This window comes from Syngnathus floridae, chromosome 19 (assembly GCF_059516105.1).
Source record: "Syngnathus floridae isolate MCC-2025c chromosome 19, RoL_Sflo_1.0, whole genome shotgun sequence".
Taxonomy (NCBI): Eukaryota; Metazoa; Chordata; class Actinopteri; order Syngnathiformes; family Syngnathidae; genus Syngnathus; species Syngnathus floridae.
The window spans coordinates 2,754,881-2,776,518 of record NC_142431.1 but is presented as its reverse complement, the minus strand read 5'-3'; the positions used below and the strand labels follow the sequence as shown (position 1 = coordinate 2,776,518).

Sequence of the window (21,638 nt, the reverse complement as noted above, 5' to 3'; positions counted from 1 at the left end):
CTTTACGTTTTAAAAAAAAAGTTGTTCGAAATGATTTAAAAATAATTAAAAACAAACTAATTTGCCAATATATAAAATAAATTGAATTGGTAATAATTTAACTATTCTTACATGCACTGTGTACAGTACTCTATACTGTACAATTTAAACTAAAGCACATATATATGTATATACAACAATCGCTATACATCTATGGCTGAGCAAAAATACATAAAAAGAACCACCAGATGGCGCTAAAATCATACATTCTGAAGATTCTCCATCCATCCCTCCTTTTACTTTGTCCTTATAATGGTTGTGTAAGATAGAGCAGAGTAGAACCGTGAAGGTAATCAGAAATCATATTTACAGACAAACAACTGTTCCTATTTATGCTTTTCTTTGATGCAACCCTGATGTTTATCATTTCGAAATAATCAAATAGCTTCAGACAATGACAATTAGCTGCGACTTTATTGAAACAGGAATATTAAAAACACTTGAGCAATTGTGACTTTTTTTTTGTAGTTTTGAGGAGTCTTCACGTTCCCACCACTGTACAGAAAGTCACTTGACAGTTGACATTTTTTTTTTTTTAGTCTTCACTATTCAAGAATACAAGAAGCAGCAGAAGCATTTACTGGTACAGAGCTGTTATGGATAGCGTCACATCAATAGAAAAACAATTGTGCTGTCAATTTCCTAGAATAAAAAGCACTACATTGCTTATTTGGGGAAATTCTGTCATTCTTTTGTAAGTGCGAACACCCCTCATCCATTTTATTTCTACACATAAAATGATCAGCAGACATTAATTCCATTACGCTAAGATTACTTCACGAGAGGCCAGAGCATGAGTGGCTTTTACAAAACAACAAAAATGACCTGCTGCAACAGTAGCACTGGATACAACTCACTGTAATGATTCTTTAAAGGCTTTGGGTTGGAACTATATCACCAAGTCACAAAATATTACGCACATACAATCTAGTAAAAGCAGACATGAGATGAAAGCAGCTTGCACAGTTGTGACCAGCACACTGCGTCCTCGCTCATTTTTATTGTTCAAAATATTTGCCCACACGAATAGCTGAGCGTTAGGATTTGAATTAGGGATGGGCATTCGATAATCGATTGATTGTCAATCAACCAGCAGAGGTGCGGTTGATTCAGTCTCAAGTAGTTTGTGGTAGAAGATGTCCCCTTTTTTCCAGCTCTTTATGAGTCTGGTATGGGCATAGGAGTTCAGAACATTCAAAGATTCTCAGATTATATTTCAAAAAACATTCTTGTAAAAATGCCCATCCCTAATTGCAACACTATTCTTGCATTATAACACTGAGCACTTGCTGATTGTAACACTCTACAATCTCCAACGGCGAGCAAATAAACAAATACAATTATACAATGGTGCTCACCACCATTCATTAAAAAAAATAGTTCTTACCACATATTGAAAAAAAAGCTGCATTTATTTATTTTTGTCGAGTTAGAAGCGCTTTTTTTTTCCCCCTCACCATTCATTTCACACACTCCCTTGCACACTTGCCACTCACTGAGTGTTGTCAGAAGAAGTATAAAAAGTGACCTGTTTTAATTATGAGATTTTATGTACATAAACGCCTGTGAGAAACTCAAGGGCAGAGAGAGAGAGAGAAAAGAGAGAGAGGAAAAGAAAGCGACTATTTCTTGTATTCATGGTGCACACAGTAAGCCGTGTGGAATTCAAAATGTCAGTAGCCCCTTGTTCCCAACGTGACGAAACATTGTTTTCAAAACCTGAAGTCACAGTACAAAAATATAAAATGCATTCACTAATTGGACTATCATGAAAGTCAACTGAAGAATTCTTTCCAGTCTGACCTTGTATAACACCATTTTGGCACTTGGGCACACATTGTGCTCAGACACTAACAATGCTAGATTTATTTATTTTTTCAGGCCAGAATCATTCAGTTGATGATAAAGAAATGAATGAAATTTGGTATGAATATACTCTGTAAGTCACAATTTAAGAAAAGAAGAACCACTGAACCACTACATCATTTTCCCCCCAGTAATTCTTTGAACAAATGTCTTGAAATAGTCCTAAAAAAAAATTAAGTGATATGGACAGATATCAAGAAAACAGGTGGCTAGTGCCTTTTTTGTTAAAGTAAGTCTCATATTCTGCCAAATTTCACACGTGAGTCATCAAACGAAGGATCGTTTGCCTTATCTGCTCTACTAAAACCCAAAATGATCATTTTATTCAAATCTGGTTTCCCCACTTTCCTCGAATCTGGGCAGCCAGTTACACGGCTTCGGCTGATGTCTCGGTGGACACTGACATTGTTACTTTGGCTATTTTCACAGTGGTCTTCACGCAGCTCTCGGCGGCCCTGTTGGCCGAGATGTTGCGGTTCTGGCAGTCCGATTCCAGGCTGTTGTCCAGCTGCTGGCCGCTGCCCCGGCAGGCGTGACACGAGCTGAGGAAGGCGTGCCTCAGGTCCTTGCTCCTCAGGGCGTAGATGATGGGGTTGACGGTGGAGTTGAGCAGGCAGAGCATGCTGCAGAAAGCAAACACCGTCTTGATGTCGTCGTCCATCCTCCAGAAGAGGTCGTAGACCATGATGGCCAGCACGGGACCCCAGCAGATGATCAGCACCGCCAGGATGAGCACCAGAGTCTTGGCCAGGCGTATGTCCATGCGGGCCTGCTCGGGGCGAGTGGTTTGAACCTTGGTGCCGTCCGCCGAGTACACCACCAGGCTCTTCTGGGAGGTGCGGCTCAGCATGCGTACGGCGTGGTGGTGGGCTTTCCACAGGATGTAGATGTAGGCGTAGATGATGAAAAGAACCAGCACGCTGGTCACCCCGATCCAGAAGAGCAGGTAGTTCTCGTCGATGAGGGGGAATATGTCGGAGCACACCGACTTGAGGCGCTTACAGTTCCAGCCCAACAGAGGTAGCACGGCGATGACGATGGAGATGGTCCACATCATGCAAAAGGCGATGACCGCCTTGGTCCGGGTCACGATACGCCTGTAGGCCAAAGGTCGGTGGATGGAGATGTAGCGGTCGATGGCGGTGAGGAAGAGGCTGCCGACGGACGCGGTGAACGACGCCGTCACTCCGCCCAGCTTGAAGAGAAACACGTTGGGGCTGTCTTTCCGGTGGAACACGTGGAAGTCCAAGAAGCTGTAGACGAAGATGACGCTGCCCAGCAGGTCGGCCACGGCCAGGCTGCCGATGAAGTGGTAGGAGGGCCTGCAGCGGAGGGTGCGCGACTGCAGGATCACGCAGAGCACCACCAGGTTCTCCAGGACTGTGAAGGTCCCAAGGGTGAGCGACATGACGGCCACGGCCAGCTGCTGACTGGGTGTCAGAATCATGAAGCACTCCATGTCCATGAAGTTCTCCCCGCACTGGATGTTATTGCCCTCGTCCCGGAACGTGGTCCGGTTGGACAGGAGCTCTGTGGCATTGGTGGGGTAGAATCCCCTGAGGATCAGCTCCTCGTCAGGGGGGATCTTGTCAGGGAAGGCGTTGCTGCGGAAGGAGGACAAGGGCTTCTGCAGGGAGAACACGCCCTTGAAGTCCACTTCACTGACGGCCTCATCGTAGTTGGCGTCATTGGAACCCAGATATTGTAAACCAGAGGTGATAGTCCGGAAGGTGGTGTCGGCCACAGCATCCAGCACGGACTGCATGTTGCTGGGAGAGACGAGAGGACCAACCTACACCAACCTGGAAACGGACGGACATTTGTCTCAGACATGGAGTAATCACATTAGAAACACCACTAATGATTAATTTAAATCGCATTTGTCATCATTATGCAAGGTTCGACTTTAGTTCTAAGTTGTAATATCACCAATCACCACTAGATGGCAGGCATTGACGTGCATTTAATGCCTGTAGATGTTTTTCCAAACGGGGGATGCAGCAGAACGAAAGAAAAAAACATTTTAACACCTTCAGTTATTTTTATTTTAATATTTAAAGAGAATAAATAAATAATACACCTGATGTTATATCCTTGTTATTGTGCATCTCATTTAACGACACCGCTGAGAGTCAAAATATTAGACACACCTCTTGCATACAAATGGGGATTTTTGTGCAGGTGTACCTAATATTTTGGTCAGTCGATGTATTTTTAATAGGGGGCTGCAGCAGTACTTCTGAGACCCAATAAATAACATTTACATGAACGCATTACTACAAATCAAATGTAATGATGTAGTTTAAAAAATCAATTTGAGTCAATATCATCTTCGTGGGGTTCATTTTTCTCCCATGAGGACGCTGCTCTCCATGCACATAACACATCCGTGTGTACATTTGATGCTGGGGAGATTAAAACGTGCACCTAAATATTTTTTTGCAGGTACATCTAATATTTTTGGTAGTATACAATAATTGCAGGAAGGGAGGGGGGGGCAGCATTGCTTTTGAGTAACAAACATTTCAAGAAATTTCACACTTTTTGTATTTGACATACAATCAGCATTTTTTTCCATGATATTAAATTTATATACATGCATTTCTGTCAAGGTTTAAAACCTCACAAAAATCTCATGCATTATTTTAAAGATTTTAAAGAACAAACTTCAGTATGGCACTTACTGGTAATTAGTTGCAAAATTGTGGAAACATAATGTACTTTAACGTAGAAACCCCCGCTAATGCATTAGAATAATCAAAACAAATATGAATGACATGCGGAAAAAAAGCACCAAAAGATTCAAATGATGTTTTACCTTACATAATTCCCTCCGGTGCCCAGATCCGCCCTTTTATCTTTGCGCGTTAATCCAAGGCAGAAGTGCAACATCCAGCTTTTTCTAAGATTTGGTAAAAAGAAGCAAAAACAAAAGTGTGGTTTAATACAAAGAAAGCTTGGTTGCCATTTTTCATGCAAATTCGACTAGTTTTGGTGTGCGCGTTGAAGTGGTTCTCCTGTTGGAGGATGAGAGCGCGGCTCCTCCAGACGCTCTGTGCTCTCCACACTCCTCTCACTTTTTATAAGGCGTCGCTCCCTCTAAGCTACGTCACGTGCCTGCATCCACTTTCCGAGCTGGCCGGCCAGTCAGTGCACACACACAGAAATCCTACTTGAATTCCCAGGCTGCTTTTTTCAATGCAGATCGCCGAGTTCAGACATAAAAAGCATCAAATACGAAAAAATTCTATTAAAATTAGAAGCCTGACTTGGGGGGGGGCGTAGAAACAAGAGGTTCCACAGCGCTTTGTTTTCAAGCTTTTAATAGAATTGAAACCAGAACATGTCAAAACAGCCAATGAGATGATTGGTTTAGCTCCAGTCGTGCTACTAGTCACCACATAGCGATGGAAAAAATAAAAAACAAAAAAAGGACTCACCTCTACCCATATTGATGTCATTTTCACTGAGGAATTTACAATATTTCATAATTGACCTTACTTTCATTTAAATTCAATACGGCAATGTCAGACAAACCAATTACCGTATTGTCCCGAATATAAGACGACCCTGATTATAAGACGATCCCCCCTTTTTCAGTTTTATTTCAATGAAAAAAACCTCACCTTATATTCCGGCCAATACGGTAATCACAGTGGATAACTTTGCTGGGGGCTGCCATCTTGAAATAAAATAAAATACATTTTAATTGGCCAACTTAATTTCTGGCATCAGTGCTGAAGTCAATTTGGAACAAGACAAGTTAAATTCTTTTCAACAGTGTGTGTGTGTGTGTGTGTGTGTGTGTGTGTGTGTGTTAAGTGACCAATTAACCTTTGTCAAGTGGCTTTGCAAATCTCTACGCATCTGATTTCCACGTGTTTATTTGGCAAACATCACAAAGTCATGTCAGCCTTTTTTGTTTTTGACACAAGGGCTGAATTAGCGTTTTGGAAATCAGGCAAACATGGCCTTTGTTAGACAATTGTTATTCAGGTGAGCACAAATTTTAATGAGTCAAAAAAGTTTTTTTTGGCCATGACTCAGTCGTGATCCTCGTGCATGGCAAAAAGGACCATCACATCTATCGATGTTGAAATCTCTTTCTGACTCACAGCATGTAAATTCAGCACGCCACAATTTCTCCAGCACCTTCTTGAGTGCTTTGTTGCCATTCACATGCACCAGAGTACATCGTTAAATATCCCATTCCAATTAATTTGTCATTCATTAAATAATGAATGTTAATTATTTGTTATTAAACTCTTTTATTTGAATCTAATTAACAGCAGTAAAGTTCTTTTCCATTGATGTTATTTAAAAAATGCAAATCGCTCCATCTGCTTAGCAAAACAACCTGCACACTGTCCAACTACATTTAATATTATATTATTTAATTTATCATTTAATATAATATTTAATAGACATTTGCATCCACACTTTTGCAGCCCCCCAAAAATGTTGTGACAGTTTCCACTCATTCGTTTGACATTCTAACCTGTTAGTGAGCAATAAGCGGTGGCTCAGGCAAAAAGCTTCTGGCCATCTGTGCTACATAACATTTTGTCCTCCACTGACTCACTTTGGATCCATCTATCAGCGAGGAGAGAGAGAGGAAAAGCAAAAACAATACAGTTAAGTCTGTCGTAGGAATACACAAAACTTCGGCTTGGTCTGAGCATAGGAGGAACTTCAGACCACTAATTAATGGAACGTAATCCAGAGGTTAATATGTGACGTGTTAATTGCTTCCTTTCCCGCCTCAGGCCTCACATTAACGTGACACTGAATTTAGTGGGTGACTTTTTTACATCTTCCCTTCAGGTTTTTTTTAAAGCCTCGTTGGAGCACACACCGTGAGGGAGAAACAGAACATGGCATTAATCTTTACTCCTATTGGTATTTTGCTGATCTGAAGATTAGCATATGCTTTTTCCAAATAGGCGATTAAGGTTTTCACCGTGTCAAATGTGCCTGGAAATACTTGAGGTGCATTTCATGAAAAAGCTCAATACCTTCTCCTAATTCTGTGTTTATTATCGTCGAGAACGATGCAAGCGCACGAGTGAAAAGCGTCCATATTGGAACAGCTGCACCATCGGTTGATTCGTACTGCGATTGATGAACTTCTATTAGCATTGGTGATGGAGGGATTTAATTAAATCCAACCAGCCAATAAAAGCCGTCTGTGCATGGGTAGCATCGACGTTTGTTGCAAGGTGACAGACGCTTCAACTTGTGTATGTTCGCAAAAAGCATCAGGAGTCAATTGAGATAAGGTCATCATCATAGGTTGGTGAAATTTGAAGCAGATGTGCTAATAGGTATTTCACAGTGTGCCTATTACCGAGAGGAAAAAAAATTCTGAAGATTTCCATTCCAGTTGCTAACCAAAACAGGAGTACCTACCGAGTTGCATAAGCAGGCTCAAATGATTGGAAGTAATTGTGAAGTATTAATGAGCTTACCTTGTGTGGAGGTATCGTACTCAACATGGCGGAAGAAGAAACTGATGAGACAAAAGCGCATTCGTAAGGAACTGGAAGTTAACACCCCCCCGCCCCCCATCTGCATACCCCCCCCCTAGCAGAAGATCTCCCCCCTCCCCCATCTGCAGTTGAGTAAATAAGCAGGCTTGGCCACCATTTGTGCAAATATGGCAAATCCAAGTAGGCAAAATAAATAAAGTTGCCAGCTTGTCTGGCATGTTACATGAAAAAATCCTGCATTTTTTTTTTTTTTTTTGATGAAAACAATCACTTTAAACATCTTTGTCACTAACAACCACAATAATCAGTCATTTCAAAAGTGAATCATTTCATTTGCATCTTTTCTGTGATCTTGACCAAGCACTTGAAGGACAATCTCCTTAAATTTACATCAGTCACTAAATATCCTAAATGGCAGCAGTTACCAATCAATTCCATTGATTTCTTGGCAGCCAATCAAATCAAACTAGACTTGGATTGACTTTCCTGTGATAACGGCATGACTCACTCCATGGTGACTAGCTCATAAACTGAGAATCACACGTCAGTCATCCTTGCTAATAAAGCACAATGCGATTCTACTAATGAAGTTATTAAAAACAACCTTGTTTGGATTATTAGTTTTGTGGATGATCCATCATATGGTGTTCGATGATAATGATAGAAATAAATACAGTCCTGGCATCTTTTGTCATTTATTTTCTTTTGATCTTACTTTCCTCCTTGTCGTTGGCTCCTGTCTGCCATTTCACCCTGGACCGGAAAGTGGCACAAATAATCTTCGTGGAATTCTAAACTTGTCTGGAGTGTTAGTCCAGTTGCCAAGTGAGAAGAAGCTGAGATAGAACCTATTTGGAAGAACAATGCAGCTGGTGCTTTAGTTCTCACTAAATGTATTCTGGCAACCAATTTAAATGTTGCCCATTTTCTGGGTCGACGTGAACCCTTCGGAAAGAAACGTCGTCGGCCATCTTTCTTCCTTATCCGTGTTTGTTTCCTCTTTCTACTTAAATTTCTATTGGCGGCTTCTCCTCCGAGAGAGCCTCGTCTGCTCGGTCCACCCAAACATTGTGACGGAGCTGAATAGCTTTAGTAACTTCAAAGTTTCTGAATTGAATCAAGCCTGGCTCATTCATGTACCAGTTAAATTAATGCCAGCTTTTCAGATGGACAATAACTCAAAATGGCACCTAGCAGGAGTGATAAAGCTTATCTCCAACTGCAGTGACATTTCTTTCCATTTTGAGAGCCATTTTGGGAATACGACTAAACAGAATATTTATCACCACTCAAGGAGGTGCCCTAAAACTATTTTGTCTAGGAACTTCTGTATGAATTTCAATGTAGTATTTATATTTGATAGTTTGAAAAGGTTGAGTGACTTTGAGCTTACTTAAAATCAATTTTGGTGATGGGGTGGGGGGGACCAGTGTTTGAGATCACCTTGGTTTGGGATTTTGGGGGGAGGGCAGAAGGGGGTGCAGATGGCATGGATGTCCCGGTGTAACACACCCTGCATGAGGTGTGAGACCAGGATGTCCGACCTTGCAGTGGAAAAGGACGGACTGGCGGTTCCATCTGTCCAGGAATTCATTAAGTCACATCTCTCTAGCAACAAGGGAGACAACGTTATTGTCGACCGTTATAAGGTGCTATAAAAATTGTATAGTCAGCTTCATTTTTATTTGAAAAACAACCCCTTCGGAAACGGACGTACTCGGGAAAGTACGGTAATTTATGCAAGCGTGTATCTGAAGTGATTTTTATGTTCTTGTACTTTATCTTCAGAGGATGTACTTGCATAGTATGATGCAGGTTTTCCAGGAAGTGCCATTTATTTTTTTAAAATATGCATGGATGTCCTATCTTTTAATACACGCAGTAATTTCCCCTAATTAACCGGCCTAATTTCTTTCATCCGGTATTTGTAATGTGCTCCAGGCACAAATTGATGTCTATCCATAAATGAAATGGAACTTGGCACTGTTTGTCAGTCATTTCGATGTCGATACATAATTTGAGCAATCTGTCGTGACCCAAATCTTGCCAAAAGACAACGCGTGGACCGAGCGGCTGCGCGTACCTGCCCGTCTGTGAAGCGCAACCATTCCCAACCCTCCGTTGAATCGGCACGACGGCCTTAGATATGCCGTTGGCATGACAACTACGGAGGGGATCTAAATGACACAGCCAAGGTTGAGCGCAAACAAAAGCAGAACATCATCATTTCATCCGCAGGGAAGGATTCGACAACACATGAAGAAGGCGGCAAATAATAACAAAATGTTCTCAGCCAATTATCCCAAGGAGATGCGAATAGGTACGAGGAAGCCGATTCCACATCAGTAAACCTGGGAGGTGCAGGCATGATGAAGACCGAGGCGAGGACACGGCGTTCAAAAGGAAAAAATAGGTGTGGAAAACAGTTAACATCTGCTCCGCTTAACACTTCTGAAGCTCTGGCGTCATGGCAACAACATCCACTTCCAATAAGTGGTGCTACGGCTTCCTGCCTAATAGCAGGCCTCCTTGTCGTTCATGGTCACGGGGATCTGAGCTTCACGGTCAGGAGACCCTCATCAACAAACGGCATTATTAAAGCCGCATTGCCAGTCCGGTCTAAGTCTGCAGGAGTCACTTATAATTATATTGAGAAGGGACAACACTTGGGCTGGACTTAAATAGTGAGCAAGATTTCCCGCTGAGATGTAAAAATAATGGGCAGACGTGGATTTGTGCATTTTGCGCAATGTGTTACATACTAGAACATTCACACGCTGTACTTGTACATTCACACATTTGGATGGCTTTAAATAAAGACAGACAGGCCCATCAATGACAGTCTGTGCTCTCTCCATTTCTTACATTGCTTCATTGTTCAATTGATTTTTTTTTCTCTGTATAACTTCCAAAATGTATTTTCTCTAGTCTCATTAAATTCTATTTTTTTAAATCACGTGACTGGGATTTTTTTGCTGTGGTGTCCCAGATCCCCGTGAACAGTAATTAAATCTCTCCCTCCTCTGCATCTCATCAAAAAAAAAAAAAATTCAGAAGTTAAGTGTTCTTTTTGTCAATTACATCGGGGCGTCTAGATGCAAAGTGCATACTAATGTCTGCTTGGAGAGTTTTACTCCAGGTGAACACAGCAGCTCAACTTTAAAGCTCTGATGTAATAATTGTGATTCATATCACTTCCCTCAACTGTTTAACATTCTCTCTTAAGTTAAGCTTCCTTAAACTTCACTCTTATAGTATGTGGCTTCTTTTAATATTTCAGCTGAGGTTCTCTTTCATCGCAAAATAGTTTTTTGCAATCGTGAAGTTGTAAAGTTCAATCGAAGCCATTATTCAGTGGTTAACAAAGTTGACATTTCCTTTTTAATTCATAATAGTTTGTAATTACCGCAGCTCCCTCTGCAGGTATCTAATCGAATAAACAAAGGGGAAATGAAATCAGTGACTAGGAATTGGGTAGATGTAGATAAACAGGTAAGTTAGGAGAAGTTTTCCGATGAAAACGGCGGTTAACAGAAGTGCTTCCCAGCAAGAAAGTTGCCATGCGTGTTTTCCCAAGTATTTGTGGGTCTTGCTCCAGTTTCCTCCCACGGCTAAAAATATACAGTACATGATTAATTTCCAGTTGCTTTCATTGCCTAAAGCACTTACACAAGATCGAAATCAATCCACGGCAGCTTGCCACTGGTCCTCAGGGATGGAGAACACATTTCACTGTAATGTACATGAGACAGAATGTAGTACCTTTACGAAGAGATATGGGACGTAAGGTGGGTCAGTTGACATGCAAGTAAGCAGGTCAGTCGATTGGGCAGGTAGGAAACGAGATTGGCGGGATGGAAGATTAATGGGTGGGTAAATAGATGGGTGTGGACTGATTGGGATGGAGGGAGGAAGGTACGTAAATAGGTGGGGACAGATGTAGGGCAGTTGATAAGTGGGTATGAAAGAAGAGTATTTTGTAGAAAAGTAGCTACCGTATTTTCCGCACTATAAGGCGCAGCTAAAAACCTCCAATTTTCTCAAAAGCCGACAGTGCGCCTTATAATCAGGTGCGCCTTATATATGGACCAATATTGAGCCACTATGGCAGGTGTGTCCAAATGTATGGACTTATATATGGACAAAGTTTTAAAATGGGCCATTCATTGAAGCCTTATAGTGCGGACAATACGGTATTTTGACTGATCCAAGTGGAGCCAGTTGGGTATATAAAGTCTACACACCCCTGTTGAAATCCCAGGATTGTGTGACTTTAAGAAATTGGACCAAAATCCAAAAAATGTCAGGAAGAGAAAACTGAAATTGATTTGGGGTTAATAAGCGGTCTGTTAAATTCGAGCAGGTATATGCTGACTCCCGTTTAACATGAGTTGAAAAGTGATTGCAGCCACGTTGGCTTTTATAAGAAGGTGTGCACACTTGCGCAACCACATCATTTATAATACAGGTTGTTGTCTAGTTTGCTGGAAATTAGGTGGTAGACAAGCTGAAAAAAGGGTGGAAAGGCTGTCATTTTCCACGTCTTGCCTTAATGTATGCATGGAAACTTTGGGCAAACTTTTGATGGCTGAGGAGGAGGAGGTGTGATGAAATTGACAAGGCGGCATGTTGAAGGGTGCTTATTTGTGCACAGTAAATGGAAAACAAAGGAGGGAGGGGGGGGGGAATTACCGCATCAGGAAAGATAAGGTCTGGGGAGAATCATTACATGGAAAAGAAAAATGCTCATTGCTACCTACATTGGGCATTTTCAAGAGCGAGAGAGATTAAGATTAGCCTTAAGAGTTTGGATGGACATGAATGGACCAATAGCATTTATACATCACCAACAAAGAATTCGCATTTACAGTCGACTACCGCATTTTCCGGACTATAAGGCGCATCTAAAAACCTAAAATGTTCTCAAAAGCCGACAGTGCGCCTTATAGTCCGGTGCGCCTTATATATGGACCAAATTCCTAAATTTAAACTGGCCCAAAGCATTGTGTCATGAAATCAATCATAAGTGGCCCGCTGAAGACTATGAATCATGAATCAAAAAGACTATTGATCATTATTTTGTGATTATAAAGTCATTTGTTGCGTCTGAAGTTGAAATAGAAAAGATAAAATGGAGAATGATTTGATTTGGATTAAAATGGGCCATTCATTGAAGGTACGCCTTATAGTCCGGAAAATACGGTATTTTGTCTTGTTCAACGGACAGGAGGAAAGTGGAAAATAAACACAAATGAATACTCCCGTCCTTAATTCAAACATATTGGACTATACTGCAAATGGTGGCAATGTTCGCAAATGTTTAAATATGTATTAGGAAAAGTTCAAATTCACAATTATAGGCTGAGCAGGCTTTGGCTAAAAAGTAGTATAGATTTTAGCCAAGCATGAACTCGTGGCATATGCCTGACCTTTAGTACAAAGAGCCATGCATTATTCATTAGGAAATTAAGCAAAATGTTAAAATATTCCATCCTGGTGCCGTATGCAGCGTTCTGTCCATAATCATTACAAAGAACAAGCCGGGGTCCATTTTTTTTTTTTTGCATTCAAGCCGATTAGAGATCATGTCTCGGAGCCAAAATTGTCCGACATTATAAACCGAGGCCAGATATTTTCGAGTGATTTACGATAGATGACAGATGAGGTGATTTAAGTTCATTTTGCTTGTCATGTTTGACCATTTGTCTCGAAAAATGACCTGCTGGAGGACATTCACAGTCTCACTCCACTTAATGTTGTTCCGTCTTAGATTCTTCCCACCACGAAGCTTACGTAATGCGATCAACTCACGTCTGGCTATGGAGGGCATCTCTTTCCGGAACCCCAATATTGGTGTCCAAGGTTATTACAAAAAATAAATACGAAATAACAAAAATTGGATAAACTGTTTCGTCAATGAAATAAAATAAAACACAAAAAGGCATTAAAAAAAAAGGAAAAAAAAGCTAAAAGAGAGAATCTATTGTCCTATAATAAAAGATATATAATAAAAAATAAAAAATGTATAACCCTGCTCAGGGCACCATACTCTCTTAAATTATTTGGACAGGTTATTTTAAAATAATATGAGGGAAAAATGAGCTTTGTATGATTATGCCGCAACTACATATAAATTTTTTGGGGGGAATGGCGGGGGGATAATCTGTTTTTGTCTTTTTCAAAACTGCCGCAATCAATAAAAAAGGCCTAGAAAAAAAAAGTAAAAGGCAAAAGGCTTAGGGCGAAATGAAACCCGGCATTTCTCCGCTCACCGTCGTGTATCAAAGAGCCCGTCAATGACTCCGGGCCGTGTCATTAGTGTGTCTGGAAGCCGCTGAGAGGTCTGCCTGACAGAAATCAAAAGCATTCCCGTCGAGGGGAACAGCATGAACCTGTTCGAAAAAAAAAAAAAAAAGTTCTGCTGTGACATTAACGGCGCTTTGAGCCAAGTGGACCGGCAAGTGACATTAGAAAAGAAATCAAATACACTCACTCGGTTTGCCATTTAGAATTTCCTTTTAATGGCAAAAATATCATCTGAATCTAAAAGTATTAATAAATCTGCCCTTTGCTTCCTCTGGTGCATTTTTTAAATGGTCAAATATTGACGGGGATCTCACACTATTATGGCATGGATTTAACTTTTGTCACATATTCATTTTGCAGCTTGGTTATTTCACAACAGGTTTTTATGATTTTCTAAGGATGTTTAAAAGCTTTATAGATAGCTAGGGGTCCCGTTTTGGTTCGAAAACCCTCAGCCAATCTGAATTCTGGTTTAATATGAGAATCATTGTGTTCTCTCAGCCATGAGTGCCCGTTTTTAGATGTTCTATTATCGCTAATGGCTCTAATGACAAAGAAGGCAAATTACTGCCATGAATGAGAAACATTTTCACTGAAAGGTTTTTTTTTTTTTTTTTAAATTCGGACCGAGCCGTCAAACCTGACCTTGAGTGTAGATTGTCAATTTGATGAGCAGCACTTTGACATCCATGCATACAGGATGAGCGAAGAAAAAAATGTCCAATTGTCAAAGAGAGCTTAGACCATTCGAATCCTAATTTAAAAATGCGGCCATTTGCGATTAGTTTTGCAATTTCACGACACATTTTATTGCCAGAGCATTTGTTCCGGCTGTGAGCATGACTGCTGAGTTGAATGTGACGATTTCTTGTTTAGAATACATTTCCAGGGATGTACAAAAAAAACAATTTAATGATTTAAGAAATAGATTAGCTTTGTTGTTGTTGTCAGTTTGCTGGTAAAGAGGACAGATTTTACTACAAAAGTTTTTTTTTTTATAGCCTGCAGGTTTTGATGGCCAATGATTCAAGCTTCATTACCTGCAGGGACAATTATTGTTAGCAAGAGGACATGAAAAAAAAATAATTTAACTTACTTTACTGTGTATTACAACCATAATGATGTGTGTGATGTAAAGCTTACATTTTCTACAAACTATATTGTGAACAACAAAAGGTTCTACATTAAAAAAAAAATACAGTTTAGTGTGAAATGTTCCTTCCCCAATCTAAAATCAGATATGGCTTAACAGGCATGACTGGCATCTATAAAGCTGCTTATTTTCCCTGATGCACATTGCCAAGAGGATGAGAAAAATGTATTTTTCATGATGTGTCCTCAAACGCTTGACCTGCATGTTTGAAGACTTCATCGCTACGAATCTCTCCGGCTTATTTTCTGCAAGGAGTCAACTGAATAAAAAAAAACAAATGTTTGCTCTTCATGTTTTCATCTGTAACCTTCACATGATGGCAAATGGAATCATTACTAGCAAATGTTGAGATTTAAAATTGTTTTTTACAGTATATCATCACACACCCCAAAATAGTACAAATTGGTACTCATTGCTTAAAAAAAAAAAAAAAATTGTAAACTGCATTTGCCTAAAAAATCCAGACTGATTTCAACCAGTGTGATAAGTGAATGCTATAGTGTGCTGTAATTTATCGGGGTGGGGGGGGGGGGGGCTGGACACTGCCAGTACAGTTCTATAATGGTGACTGTTTCTGTTATTTCCTCAGGGGAAAATTCTATTTGAAAATGAGAGGTCAGCAGTGTTGTCGAACGGATTGCTTTTGACCTTTGAGGTCACGGTGTATTTCATTTTAACACTGTACACCAGTGGTGTCAAACTTGTTTCCATTGTGAGACATGCACGGCAGTTATTGTTGCCCTCCCGGACATAGTGATGAAACTCAGTACAGTAAATGTCATATAAAATGGGACATAAATAGCTTGAATATTTTTTTTTTAGCAAAGAGAAGTTGGATTTTTTCAATAAGTCTGAATTATAAAATTGATATCGACATGGCTTCCCAAAAATGCCGCTTTTATACGAAACACTCAAGAAAATCATGGTGATGGAAAGTCCACTTCATTTTCTTGAAGCTTTACCCCATAAAAATATAAATGTCTCCTTTCATCACCGAAATCCAATGAAGTGAAATCAGTCTCCTCTTTACTTGAGCGACTGCAGATCGGCATCTCAAAAGCAATAATTACATTTTACATTACCTTAAAGGCTCCCTAGATGTAATTTAATTTACTTTTAAGCAGTAACTACAAATTAACAGCTGTAAATATGCATAGTCATAGCCGGAAGGAGTCAATAAATTTACTTAATGAACAAAACAAAAAGCTAGCCTGGACAATATAATATGAGATGTGTCCTGGCTTGTCCACCAGTATTAAAATTTTAGTCATCATAGTTATTTAAATAATTAAAATATTCATATAGCAAAACAAATTCAGCATATTTGCTATTTAATTTAAATGTTTTATGTTGGTCTGAAGAAAATAACACAGGCACCTTACGTCATCACCCTTAAATCAAAATTTCTTGCACGTCTACCTTCAAATTTGGTGCGAAGCAATTTTGTTAGCATCCTGCAAGCGGAGATGGAAACAGCAAAATGCTATTCAACCTTTTTCTTTACTCTATTAACTTGAGTGCGTGTAAGAACCATAGTCCCATACAAAACCTATTGTCGGTGGGGAGTTGGCAATAAATTACTTTCCACTTTTGTTCTCCAAAAACATGCCGTTTACTTTGTGAGTTGTTTACAATCAATTTAGTCCAGCGATTACTTTTGTGGCCTGCGTGGGCCATTTCCTCAATTACTTTGACATGCATGAAGTCATAATTAATAGAAGCAAAAAGCCCACAGCTTCAAATAGGAGGTCTATCAAAAATGAAAATTGCAATTTTTACTGCTGTGCAGCTACTGTGAAATTAAACGTTTGAAAATGTCTTTCTTGCGTTAATAGACTATGTTTTAGCTTGATTAAAAATATCTCTCTCATATATATATTTATATATATATATATGAGAGATATTTTATATATATATATGTGTTTTATTTATTTATTTATTTAATAACTTTTTAAAAAATCATTTTTGCTCTTTCTAACAAATTAACACTCTCCAGAATACACACACACAAACACAATACCAATTTGTTCTAATTTCAACATAATATTGCGTTAATTTCTTCCAAGATCAAACTCAGCACCATAAAATTTTATTTATAAGTTACAAGTTTATAAGTACTTTGGTTGGGACTCAGTGGCTCAAGACCTAATACATGCCGTGTTGTTGTAAAAAGCTGTGAGTCCAAATGTGCATTAACATATCCATGGAAACAATGCGGCAAATGATGGAGACAAACCACAAACCACCACCTCCTAATTGCCCACCTCCTCCCCCCTCCACAAAGACAATCAGTGGCGTTATCACCTTTTCCCTCAAATGGGACTGCGAGGAGCAATATGTGATAATAGATTAGTGGTGCCCTGACTCCCTGACTAAAGTCTGGAAAAAATGTGTGCAATTAAATTTCCAATCTAAGCGTATTAATCGCATCAAACGTGTTATTACAAGCCACCTGATAAAGGACACAATGTGCTTGTTTACTCAGCAATGATAACGAACGACAGCTCGGCCATCTTCCCAGACCGACTACATATGAATACCTCACGTGGATTAAGAAAGATGATTTAATACGTGCCCTAACCGAGAGAGAACGCCGAGTCTCATAATGCCACCTGCGCTCACCCGGTTGTGTTTCCATGTTCACATCACAGTCATCGACTGAAAAACCACTCGGCGTTATTAATGCTGGATATTCCCAGTCACTGCAAAAAAGGTGAAGGTGATGAGAGTCGGCTAAGTTCCAAGTGCAGCCCGGAAGGGGTCGGGCCACCTGGCGAGTGCATCTCGTCCATCTTCGCTCTTACAACAACAGTCGCCTGTGGCAGGGCCTTAAAACACATGCCCACTTGATTTGTTCCAGCCTCCACTCCAATGACTTACATTCACTCCATCCTGCACACGGCGTGACTAAACCCGACTGCGTCAGCCTCCGTCTCGAAATAAACACACATTCTGCTCCTCAAAAAAGACAGAAAATAACATCTGCACGGGAGACGCAGGTTTCAGACCTATTTCTACATTTTTTGTCTCGGTAATTGTATTGACTACATCAGGTAGCCTCTCTGGGTGACAGTGCATGAGCTACCGTATTTTCCAGACTATAAGGCGCACCTAAAAACCTAAAATTGTCTCAAAAGTGCGCCTTGTAGTCTGGTGCGCCTTATATATGGACCAAATTCCTAAATTTAAACTAGCCCGAAGCATTGTGTCATGAAATCAATCATAAGTGGCCCGCTCAAGACTATGAATCATGAATCAAAAAGACTATGGATCATTATTTTGTGATTATAAAGTCATTTGTTGCGTCTGAAGTTGAAATAAAAAAGATAAAATGGAGAATGATTTGGATTAAAAATCTGACATTATGCATTAATGGTGTGCCTTATAGTCCCATGCGCCTTATATAAGGACAAAGTTTTAAAATGGGCCATTCATTGAAGGTGCGCCTTATAGTCCGGAAAATACGGTACTTTGGGGATCTGGATAAGGAAGGCGGAAGGAATAAGAGTGGCTAACATCTTTTTTTTTTTAACTCAGCGCAATATATCAGTAGGTGAAGAAGACAACCCCCTAAATGTATGTTAAAACTGTTGATTCATTGCATCTTGAAGCAAGTGAGGAAATACGGAGCATACTACTTCATTCAGTCTCAAATGGTTAGCTGTCTAAGAAAAAATGACATTTGCTATGGGGAAGTCACGCTAAATCAATTTGATGGCACACCTCATCTGGGCAGATTTATTCTGCTTCTCCAACAAGTCTCGCTGGATTAGCATTCTTGGTGACATCATCTTCCGACTCACATCACAAGTCTTGATTGCGGTGTCTCATGTAAACATTACGATTGACTTCCTACTCACTTACAAAAGTGAAGACATCATTTCCATTACACCAAAGACTTTTTCATTTTCATTCAAATCCATCAAAAAATACACTATCGTTTAAAATAATCACTAATGGTCATCCATCCGGTGTCAAATAAGGAAACTCCATTTGAGATAAAAATAAATAAATAAATAAAAGCAGATTCTGCTGTAGTTTTTTTTTTTGGGGGGGGGGGGGGAGGGGGGGAGCAGATTGATTTTCCACTTGTCCTGTCTGTGAAGTGTGTGTCATCACTGTGTTACATCCCCGCCCATCTGTGTAGCCTTTAAATCTACAGATGGCCTTCATTTGGACAACTTGGAGTCTTCACATCCAAGCCAGATCTGTTTTGTGCTCTCTCTCCTTGGAAAAATCAAAACCTTGCAGTGGCAGAAACAAAGTGACATCTTTTTTTTTTTTAATAACGTGGGTAAAATTTCAACCACCTTCGCAAATGGCTCGGAATTAAAATCAACATTTTTTTTTTCTTGGTTTATTTGAACAAGACGCCAGCAAATAAAACTACAAACAATAAAACAAGGTCAATTCAATGTAACCACACAGACAGGTTTGGTGGGTGGATATGGACGCCTTAAAATATGATTTTCCATTAGGCAGGTGGTGGCTGGTGGTAAAGATGATCAATGGTTGTAGAAAAATCCAGAGCGGCCAGACCTGGTTCACTACAGTCGAGTCTATTGGATGGACCGGTTGGGTCTCTTCGGAGGGGGAGGGGGCATTAGCTCAGAATCCGGGTCTGTTTGGTGTTTACGGGTTTGGGCTTGGACTGCTTGAGGGCAACGGTCCACGTATTCCAACAAGATTTTCTTGGTGACGGGTTCCTGGATACTTTTGCATACCGCTGGGGAAAAAGAAACAAGGGGTGGGAGGAATAACCGTCAAGGAGCGGCTTGAGGAAATTCTTCTCGACGCTGCGTGGGAGCTATTATGAACTCATTCGCTGTGGTTTATATTTGAAAGAAGAATCTTTAGGTGCATTTTAGGGCTTCTACTACTGCATTGTCACGGATCACTCCAAAAAGATTGAAAACGGTGAATGAGATTAACTGGAGTGGCGATAACCAATCGCTGCCGGGATTACGATGAGTGACAGATGAGCATTTGACCCTTCATTGAAAGCTCTTCTTTTGGGATTTGTTCCGGTTTTGTTTGGGCGTAACAAGAGGTTGACTTCTGGAGAAGTGACTTATTTCACTTGGCGACAAAAATAATACACACACACACAAAAAATAACATATAATCCAACATGAAGTGGAGTGGGAAGACATTTGAAAGACATTCTTGCCATTCTGGAATGCTTATAATGAAAAGGCTAATTACTGCCAATCCAAATTTGACATGGCAAGTCTTGTACATAAAGCAGCGGATGTTGTTAACGTTTAGTCTATTACGATTATTCTAATGATTCTATAGCAATTAGTGTATTTTTGTGTAAATACCGTATTTTCCGCACTATAAGGCGCACCGGATTATAAGGCGCACCTTCAATGAATGGCCCATTTTAAAACTTTGCCCATATATAAGGCGCACCGGATTATAAGGCGCATCTTCAATGAATGCCCCATTTCAAAACTTTGTCCATATCCAAGACATTTGGCCCACGGGCCAGACTTTGGACACGCCTGCTGTAGTGGCTCAATATTGGTCCATATATAAGGCGCACCTGATTATAAGGCGGCTTTTGAGAAAATTGGAGCTTTTTAGGTGGGCCTTATAGTGCAGAAAATACGGTATTCATTACCAACATTGCAGCTTGTGCACGAGTCCACCAGCTTATGCTGAAAGACATCCTGCTAGTTGCACAGGAACAGACTTGTTCATAAAGATGTCAAACGTGGTTGTAGCTAAGCAAATGCTGGAGACGACTGTAATGGCTGTAATGGTCTGCCCGTTATTAGATGGAGCGGGCAGAATTGTAGCCCGATCGCTCTTATCTTGAGATAAAAGCTGCTACGGGTTCTTACATCAGCACACCGGGGCAGCCTGAAGACATAAGACTCAATAAGGCCTGCTTTCTTATCCTCTTCAATCAAGTCATCCTTTCAATGAATCAGTACGTACTGGCATGTGTAAAGTCAGCACTTGGATACTTTCAGTGTGGCGTGAAAAAGCGATGGATGAAGGAGACCACGGCTGAGCTTTGACATTCAACCAGAAAATACCGTATTTTCCGCACTATAGGGCGCACCGGATTATAAGACGCACCTTCGATGAATGGCCCATTTTATAACTTTGTCCATATATAAGGCGCACCTGATTATAAGGCGCATAGAATAAATAACACACAAAATAAAAACATAAAGCTTACGTTAATATGTGTCCTCATCCACGAATCCATATTGGTCCATGTATAAGGCGTCCCTGATTATAAGGCGCACTTTTGAGAAAATTTGAGTTTTTTTAAGTGCGCCTTATAGTGCGGAAAATACGGTACTGAATCTGTTCAGGTGAATGAAAATGAACAATGTTGAAGGACAATAATGTGACTGCAATCAGATGGATGAAGTGAACAGATCTTTCAAACCACAGACAGATACTGAATGAATCTTCGAAGTAAAACAGAATGTCACAATCTGGGCTTACCGTTTGTCGTTTCTTAGATGTGATTTTACACAACAGCTGCTCACTTAGCAAGAACAAAGATAACTCACCCATGGCTGTGTCGTAGGAGTTGGGGAAGCTCTTGTCTATCCTCTGCCTCATGAACACCCAGCTGTTGTTGGCAAAGTTGCACTCGATGATCTTGTTGTCGTACAGTTTGAGCTCTTTGGTGGCCTGACGGACGACAGAGGCTTTTTACTTCTCGCAGGTCAGGGGATGACAATATTGAAATACGACTTGCCATTTCTACGTATTAGCATTCTGCATCTGGCTTGGAGGACAAGGCGACACATCTGACT

General features: G+C 40.3%; 2 protein-coding genes across 8 annotated transcripts in view; both read right to left on the bottom strand.

The window, feature by feature from the left end:
* Positions 1 to 434: 434 nt before the first annotated feature.
* Positions 435 to 6,465, bottom strand: cnr1 (cannabinoid receptor 1). 3 transcript variants are annotated; one of them, XM_088361181.1, is made up of 3 exons: positions 6,404 to 6,465; positions 4,724 to 4,807; positions 435 to 3,707 (listed from the first exon to the last, which is right to left on the bottom strand). In XM_088361181.1, the coding sequence occupies exon 3, from the start codon at positions 3,668 to 3,670 to the stop codon at positions 2,273 to 2,275; it is 1,398 nt and encodes a 465-aa protein (XP_088217307.1). In that variant the 5' UTR covers positions 3,671 to 3,707; positions 4,724 to 4,807; positions 6,404 to 6,465; the 3' UTR covers positions 435 to 2,272. The 3 variants fall into 3 exon arrangements, with proteins under 3 accessions (XP_088217307.1, XP_088217308.1, XP_088217309.1); XM_088361182.1 differs by lacking the exon at positions 6,404 to 6,465 and adding an exon at positions 5,532 to 5,550; XM_088361183.1 differs by lacking the exon at positions 6,404 to 6,465 and adding an exon at positions 4,983 to 5,524.
* The window catches only part of rngtt (RNA guanylyltransferase and 5'-phosphatase), a 52,643-nt gene continuing 37,408 nt past the window's right edge, over positions 6,404 to 21,638 (bottom strand). For 2 of the 5 annotated variants that reach the window (XM_088361179.1, XM_088361175.1), the window contains 3 exons: positions 21,390 to 21,513; positions 8,838 to 19,579; positions 6,404 to 7,414 (listed from right to left, as the gene is read on the bottom strand). In XM_088361179.1, the coding sequence (XP_088217305.1) occupies positions 19,413 to 19,579; positions 21,390 to 21,513 (291 nt within the window). In that variant the 3' untranslated portion in view covers positions 6,404 to 7,414; positions 8,838 to 19,412. The remainder of the gene's footprint in view (positions 7,415 to 8,837; positions 19,580 to 21,389; positions 21,514 to 21,638) is intronic. The other 3 variants (XM_088361177.1, XM_088361178.1, XM_088361176.1) reach the window with 3 other exon arrangements.

Bases quoted from the DNA above. Each gene is read 5' to 3' on its own strand.
- cnr1 (XM_088361181.1), bottom strand. From the start codon at position 3,670: ATGCAGTCCGTGCTGGATGCTGTGGCCGACACCACCTTCCGGACTATC.